General features: G+C 38.6%; 1 protein-coding gene across 1 annotated transcript in view; it reads right to left on the reverse strand.

Moving 5' to 3' along the window:
- Positions 1-5,653: 5,653 nt before the first annotated feature.
- The window catches only part of LOC107487669 (peroxidase 51), a 5,572-nt gene continuing 2,329 nt past the window's right edge, over positions 5,654-8,896 (reverse strand). Inside the window, exon 4 of the mRNA XM_016108362.3 lies at positions 5,654-6,234. Coding sequence (XP_015963848.1) covers positions 5,831-6,234 — 404 coding nt within the window. The 3' untranslated portion in view covers positions 5,654-5,830. The remainder of the gene's footprint in view (positions 6,235-8,896) is intronic.

Consider the following 8,896-nt stretch of genomic DNA (forward strand, 5'->3'; position numbering starts at 1 on the left):
TTTCAAATTTCTTCTTACTTTGTTCGTGCTTCATTCTTGCATTCGGAGACCTCTGCTTCTTTCAACCTTTGCTTTCGGATAAAGGTTAGTGTTTTACCTTTATGACATGCTTTGTGATTGCATGCTTTTATATTCTTTGGAGAGGGAGAAGTGACGTTGTAGCCTTTCGTATCCTCTTAGGGACTCTCGTTTTTTATTCTTTTTCCTTTTTCCTTTGTAGATTTTCGTCGTATTTTTAGAAAAATGTCTTCTGTAGAAGCTCTTTCTCAATGGGTTGATGTCACAGTCCTAGGAGAGGAACCTTTGGTTGATGCGGAGTTTATTACTCATCTTCGTACTCACCACAGGATTTGTGTTTCTGAGGATGACGAGCCGAAGTATGAGTTGGTAGTCCCGGGTCCAGAAGACCGGGTTTGCTTTGGGAGGGCCAATGAGGCGTCTTCTCATTTCTTCTTTATGTATGAATGTATGATCACCCGTCTGGGTGTTTTTCTTCCTTTTTCGGATTTTGAGATGTCTGTTTTGCACCACTGTCGAGTTGCCCCTACCCAACTTCACCCCAACTCTTGGGGTTTTCTGAAAATTTATCAATTTATTAGTCAAGCTTTGGACTTCCCGACTTCTTTGAGGATTTTCTTTTTTCTTTTCCATATGACTAAGCCCTTTAGTGGGCTAAACAACAAACAGCAATGGGTATCCTTCCGAGCCATACAAGGTCGGAGGATTTTCACCCTTTTTGACGAATCCTTCCATGACTTCAAAAATTATTTTTTCAAAGTGCAAGCTGTAGAGGGTCACCACCACTTTTTTCTGGATGATAACTTTTCTCCTCGCTTTCCCTTATACTGGCTGGAGGCCTCCCCTTGTGAGAAATATGGTCTGGATGACCTGGATGAAGTAGAGGCTGCCATTGTGGGGTTCCTCCGAGAAGTGTGGGGGAGGGCCCCATATTTGGATACTAAGAAGTTTCTCCAAGGGTCTTCGACCTTTATCCAGGCGCAGCTAGGTAGCTTTTTCTTTAATTTCCGACTTATCGACTGATCATTCCGACTTGTTTGATTCCTTAGCTATTGTTTTTCTTTTTTAGAAATGGCTAAGACAAATGCTCAAGAATCTTTCCAGAGAGTCCAGGAGGCTAAGGCTAAGTCTCGCGCTCGGGCCGGTGGTGCCAGGGTTATCTCTCCTCCTCCTCCTCCTCGGAACGTTGGGACTCTTTCCAAGCCCATTGTAATTTCTTCTTCAGCTCTCCCTCAGCCGCTCCCCGTCGTTCGACCTTCCCCTGATCCAAAGAAGCGCAAAACTTTAGAGTCTGGTGCTTCTAGTGAGGTTAAGGCGGATGCTATTGAGTTTGTCCGAAAGAATATCTATCCCCATGTTCGTATAGGCATGGATGATATGTCTTTTCGGAGTCACCTTACCACTATGGTCGAGGAGAGTCTCAAGGCGGCGGGGGTTTGTGGCAAGCTCTTGGATATTTTTGAAAAGGCCCCTCTCAGCTCTTTAGGGACGACCTCGAAGGTCGAGGAGCTGGAGGGAAGGCTTCGCTCATATCAGGAGCATGAGGGAGAGTTGAAGAAGGAGATCGCCAAGCTGAGGGAGGAGAGAGATACCTTCCGGGAGAAAGGGAAGGTTTTGCAGGCCCAGTATAACATGGAGATGGAGTTGAGGAAGACAGCGCAGGCCAGCTATCAAAGTTTATTCAAAGATCTTGTGTCTGTGAAGAATGATCTGTTGAATTCTCGGAAGGCATATGATGAGTTGGAGGACTCAATTGCTGATGGCGCCGAGGAGTCTTGGAGGATTTTCTTGGAGCAAGTCAGGGTAATTGCTCCCGACTTGGATCTTTCTCCTTTACATCCTGACAAAGTTGTTATTGATGGTGCCATCGTAGATCCTCCTGCCCCCGTAATCGTTTCCGAGTCAGAATTGAAGACTCGGGGGCAGAGGATTATTGAGTCCCCTCCTCATTCTAAAGATGCTCCGAGTTCTTCAGTAGTTCCTCCTATCTCTTCATCTCCCATGGATACCTCTGGTGGCGCTCCTCTTGATTCCGGTGGTGGTGATCTTTCTAAAAAATGATTTGTGGCTATATGGGTCCGGCCTGTGGGCCCCCGTTTTTAAACTCTTTATTTATTTCTTGTTGGTGGCTTTTGAACAATTTTCTTTGGCCTTTTGAGGCCGTAAACAAAATATTTTATGCGTACCCTTTTTAATAAGGGTTTTAACAAAATAAATACCCTTTTTTTTTGGATAAGGGTTTAAGTTACCTTATACTCGCATGCCTTTTTGATTTTCTGAATTCCCCTTGATCTTTTTCTGAAAACCTTTCCTATTGGTTCGTCTGTTTTTCCGAACCTTTTTGTTTAAGGACTTTTAGGCAGCCTTTAAACTTTTTCCTAGGTTTTTCGATCTCTTTTTGTTATTCCTTACGCCCAACCACGCTTTATTAGGTTTTTATGACTTAGGTTATTTTTGCGATGCGTTTTCCTTTTGCTCGGTTCCTCCTTCCGACTTTTGAATCGAAGTGTTTTCGAGCTTTCCTACTCGGAGTTTCGTCCTGACTTATGAGTCGGGTTGTTTCCGAGTTGTCTACGATCGGCTTATATAACCTCTTTACGCCGACTTGTACCTCGTCGTTTTATCCTGATGACCATCTAGGTCAGTTTATGGGATTTTCACATTTTGTCGAGCTTAAGTCGGCGCGTTTCGTAGAAAGACTTAGAAAAATAAAAAAGGACTTTATAAGAGATATTGTAAATGGAAAAGATCTTTATTAATTAGGGAGGTACCTTCTTGCTACTAAGGGTCTTAATAGTCTATTTTCCCTTAGCCTCTACTATGATACCTCATTAAAAACCCTTCTCCAGAAAAAACCCTTTTGGGAAAAAATCGTGAAGTTGGGAAAAGAGTATATCAGGGAGTAGAGTTCGCTTTTAACTGTAGTACCTTTTCATATTACAAGCATGCCATGACCTTGGTAACTCGGTGCCGTTCAGGTCGGTTATTTTATAATAACCCTTTCCTAAAACTTCGTTGACTTTGTATGGTCCCTTCCAATTTGCGGCGAGCTTTCCTTCTCCTGATTTGTTGACTCCAATGTCGTTTCTGATTAAGACCAAGTCATCCTGGGCGAATGTTCTTCGAATGACTTTTTTGTTGTACCTTGTAGTCATCCTTTGTTTCAATGCTGCTTCTCTTATCTGGGCATCTTCTCGGACTTCGGGGAGCAAGTCGAGCTCCTCTTTATGTCCCCGTATGTTTCCGACCTCGTCATGGAGAATTACCCTTGGGCTTTGCTCATTGATTTCTATTGGAATCATGGCTTCTACGCCATAGACTAGTCGGAAAGGTGTTTCTCCCGTGGCGGATTGGGGGGTTGTCCTATAAGCCCATAGCACTTGAGGGAGCTCTTCAGCGCAAGCTCCTTTTGCTTCCTGCAATCTCTTCTTTAGCCCTGCTAGTATGACTTTGTTGGCTGCCTCGGCTTGCCCATTGGCTTGTGGGTGCTCCACCGAGGTAAACTGGTGTTTGATTTTCATATGGCTACTAAGCTTCTGAAGGTAGCGCGTCGGTGAATTGGGTTCCGTTGTCTGTAGTGATGGAATAAGGTATCCCATATCTTGTGATGATATTTTTGTAGAGGAACCTCCGACTTCTTTGGGCGGTGATGGTAGCCAACGGTTCTGCTTCTATCCACTTTGTGAAATAATCTATTCCCACGATCAGGTATTTGACTTGTCCTGGCGCTTGGAGAAAAGGACCTAACAAGTCCATTCCCCATTTTGCAAAAGGCCATGGAGAAGTGATACTGATAAGCTCTTCTGGTGGAGCCACGTGGAAATTTGCATGCATCTGACATGGTTGACATTTTTTCACAAATTCTGTGGCATCTTTCTGCAAGGTCGGCCAATAGAATCCTGCTCGGATTACTTTCCTGGCGAGTGACCTTGCTCCGAGATGATTTCCGCAGATTTCGCTATGTACTTCCTCCAATACCTCGGTTGTTCTTGAGGTCGGTACACACTTTAACAATGGCGTTGATATCCCCCTTCTGTAGAGGATATTTCTCACCAAGGTGTAGTGTTGTGCTTCCCTTCGGGTCTTTTTAGCTTCTTTCTCCTCTTTAGGGAGGATGTCGAATTTCATGTATTCGACTACGGTGGGTAACCGGAGATTAATAGAATAGATGGCGTAGGTTGGCTCAATCGTCCACGGATGGTGAGCTCCGAGTTGGTTTGCACGCTGGAGCCTCCTTCCGACTTGAATACGTGGGTGAATGGGGGGTGGTACCTGCAAAGACACTCCGATGCCTAAGTTAGCAAGGGTGTGAGCAGGTCTAGAGAGTATTGGGCTTAGAGATACCTGAGGGGTGTCAGTGTATTTATAGTGGTGAGCCAATAACCACCGTTGGAGTAGTGCCGTATCTTTAGGGTGTTAACCGTCCCATTATCTTAGGGAGGTTAAGATATGGCTTTATGAAGCGGTTAGAGAGATTTTAGGGGCGGTTACTCATTTGAATGAGTGTTTATCTGCCAACTAATCTCGTGCCCGACTTCTTTAGAGCAGGTCGTGGTCAACACCGACTTCTTATATGAAGGCCGGTGCTTAGCTAGGCTTAATTCTTCGGATCAGGCCTTTTATTTCGACTTCTTATGTGAAGGTCGGTACTTAGCTAGGCTTAATCCTTTGGACTAGGCCTTTTATTTGGACCTGGGCCTTTGATATTGGGCCAGGGTATGAACAACTATATAGTGACGAACTTACCCTTGCAAAGTTTTTAGTTTATTCTCTTAGATGCGAGAACAAAAATATACAATCTTGAAAAGGGTAATTAAAAATAAGAGTGTTAGGTAAACAATGACTAATTTGAATAACATGAATAACTATTAATCAAATAAAAATATATTAAATCTTAATTTAATGCTATTAATTAAATTTAAAATTAATTTACTCTTTTAACCCTATTAATTCACATTATTCACACATTGTTCAAAAATATTGTTATTTACCTATATTTTTCCTTAAAAATAACCCATTAGATGTAAGTCTAATTAGGATGCCGTAAACAGAAAAAGAACAACAATGTGGATTCAATATTCTCCACTGGAATTGAATGACTTTTGTCATCATATGATCCCTAATGTTGACCAAAAAATTCTTCACTAAAGTTGAGATCCCCAAAAGAAAAATGTCTTGACAAAAACTCCAAAGAAAAAACGTCGCGGAAAAAATGTAGCGATTCAAACAGAAAAAGTGAAAAACTAGCAAGTTAAAAAAAAATGAATATAACTGTTTTTTTTCATACACATGCACAGTCTCATACTAACCCACTCACACACACTAAAAAGCTCTTCTTTTCGACTACAACCCAGCAATTACGGAGAATCGAATTGGTGTAGCTATCTAAGAGGCAAATCGATTTGCCACAAGTATACAAGTCTGAGTCATGAAAAAAAAAATTTAAACCCTCTATATAATCAATTCAAAAATATTATGTGCATATTAAATATTAATTATCAAATCAATTATTATATATATATAGTTTAATTTATTTTTAAAATATATTTTATATTTTAATAAATATTCTATACTAATAACTAATTTTAGTATATATCTAACAAATAAAGGCACTCTATTGGAACGCAGGAGAAGATGATGCCAATAAAGACATTAACAAATTTAAACAGTTACGATTAAGCACAACATAAAATAAATTTACAAGCAACTTAATGAACTTATTCTGTTCATTATTAATAATCTCCCCCATAGCATATACTCGGATTAACCAACCCCCTTAAAGATTCTATCTTGTGCTTTTGTTCCTTGAAAATCATATGATGGAGCAATCTGAACGAATGTTCCCATTTTGCGCATTCTTGATTCCAACTCGGCCCAACTTAGTAATGGCAGCGACGAAGTTGGCGTGGAAGGTTTTGCTGTTACTAGCAAAGGCCTCCACAGCGGGCTTGGACCTTGGGTCCATGAACAGAACTTGGTCTGAGGTGAACAGGCCCATACCCTTCTGAAGATTCTTGAAATAAGCGTTATCGAAAGCCCGTGGTGTTGTTGGATCCATGTCGATTGCAATCCTTGGATCCACATTTCTCGGGCACATAGATTTTAGCTGCGAGGCGTAAAGGTCGTTGAGTGTGGGGTCCACTTTAGTGTGGCTCTTGAAATTGTAGATTCTGTTATTGAACTTGTTGCAATGAGAGAACCCCACGGTGTGAGCCCCTGCCAAGTGAATCAACCAACATAGCAACGCGTCAACACTCTTCATCTTAATTTCGCCCAGCCTTATTGCATGTGAATTAAGAAATTTTTTCCCTAAAGTTTTTATCTTTTTTATTCAAGTGATTTCTAATATTCGTCGTTTTGGAGCTTAACTCCAAAATATTATGATTTTTTTAAATAAATAAAATAAATATTTTATTTACGGGTATAAATTATTTAGCATGTTATTATCGATTTGTGCAACATGTCTTATCTCATTTACAATATAAATAAAATAAATGTGTATATATCGTTTACACTGTAAATGAGATAAGACATGTCAGCAAGTACACATATCAGGACACGTGATATATAAAAAATAGACACTTACACATATCTCGTATATTGTGTAAACGAGATATACACATACTTATTTCGTTTACACGGTAAACGATATATACGCTAAGTTAAAACATTGTCACTGTAAACGAGTCATAATGCGACAAATTTCAATCAACTATAAAAAGATCTATAAACCATTAATATTCTCCATAAACATCTCAATCTTTCTTTTCATCAGTTTCTTCAATAATTTTAGTAAAAATGTCTAATGGTAGTAATTTTTTTGTTATAATATTGTATCCTAATTACCTATGTAAAACAGTGACATTAGAGTTATATTTGAGTGTGAGAATTATATTTTGAAGTGCACTCGAAGAGCAAATTTTTTGTCTGAGTTGAAGAGTCTAATATTGACGCACCTTGATGATAATAAGAGAAAAGAGGTTAGAAGAGTTAGGTACAGGATGCTAGCACCGATGAGAAATGGTGTATTTCTGTTTTTTCTGTTCTCACTCAATGACAATGAGCATGTGCGCCTCGTGTTTGATATCCAAGGGAGAATCATGACTCAACAAGTGATATGGAGTTTTTTGCGGAGGTTCGTGATGTTGGTGGTGGTGATTTTAGCAACTCGAATTTTATCTAGGATGATGACCCACCTCTTGCACCACTACCCTGCAATGTGCTAGACCAGCGATAGACGTGGATGTGAAAGTTGAGAAGTCCAATAAAGAGTATGTTACTGATAACAACGAAAGTGGTTCCTTTGAGGATGATGACGAGGATGAGTTCCTATCAGAGACTCTGGTTGGTGGATCAGTTCGATACCTTTTACTTGCTCCACAACTAATTCCAAAGTTATCAGTTATACCTAGGGGTGGCAAGTGGGAAAATCTGCCTCATCCGGCCAAAAGTCCGTCCTTTGGCGGGTTGGTGGGTCAAGCTCACCAAATCTTTTTTTTTTTTACTATTAACTATTAAATAATATAAACTATCCAAAAAAATATTAAATAATATATATAATTTCACAACTATTTTAATAAATTTATCATTTCTAAAGATATAAAAAAATTATAATTTCTAAATTAACAAACATTAAAGTCTTTATAATTATAAATATGTAATAAACATAATCATAAACAAAGTTTTTTGAAATAAAATAATAAAATCAACATTGTCCAAAGTAAAATAAATATTGTCCAAAATATATAATTAAACATCTACAAATTTAGAACATAATCAATCAAACGTAGAACACAATCCAAAACACTAAATTAGAACATCTTTAAAAAAATCTAAGCCAGATGGAGAAGCCCGCCCTGCCAAAGCACACGGTTTAAGTGGTGCGGATTAGACGGGCTTTTGATGTATGGTGATCTCAATTTTCTAACCCGATCCGCTTTATTTGGCAGGTTACGCAGGCCGACCTGGCAGGTTTAGGCCCGTTTGCCATCCCTAATTATACCCACTTACTATCATATATTGGATTAGGACGCGATGCACGAGGTAACTCCATTTTTTAATATGGGTGCGGACGATTACAACATATACGGCGATGTGAAATTTAGGGTTGGTCACAGATTTAAAAGTAGAGAGACAGTCATACAAGGCATGAATAATTACAACATTTGGAGAAATGCTAAGTACCAAGTTGTAGAGTCAGATCGGTTAAAGCACCATGTGCGTTACAGGTAATTTACTGATGGTTGTCCTTGAAATTTTTATGTCGTTCTCCGATAGAATTTCGGATATTAGTAAGCGTTACTTTGCATTTCAATATCAGCAAAATGTGCGACAAAGAGAGAAATGAAGGTTCAGGAATATGGATAGTGACATTTTACAGGCACTGTGAACGAGTTATTTGTAGAAGCGCGTTTAAGCCTTATCTCATTTATATGTAAACGAGATAAATATGTACATATTTCATTTGTACGATAAATGAGATAAATCACGTGTACAAAAATGTATATTTATTGACGTGTCTTATCTCTTTTACTGTATAAATGAGATACGTATATCTCGTTTACACTGTAAATAAAATAAAATATGTTGCACAAATCGATAAAACATTTTAAATAATTTATATTCATAAATTATTTATTTAAAAAAACTAAAATATTAAAAGGCTAATATTGGTTAATGTTTGTTCAAATGTCGCGCAAAAATAAGAAAAAAGTGTTACCTAATATTTGTATATTCTATATGATAATAAAATATGACATGACGCAATCTTTTCACATTTATGCTTTGGAAGATCGTTACAAGTATACAAAATTAAAGAATGTTTAAAGGGTTAATAATCAAAAACACTTTTGAATTATTCAAATACCGATAAAAATAT

This window comes from Arachis duranensis, chromosome 5 (assembly GCF_000817695.3).
Source record: "Arachis duranensis cultivar V14167 chromosome 5, aradu.V14167.gnm2.J7QH, whole genome shotgun sequence".
NCBI lineage: Eukaryota > Viridiplantae > Streptophyta > Magnoliopsida > Fabales > Fabaceae > Arachis > Arachis duranensis.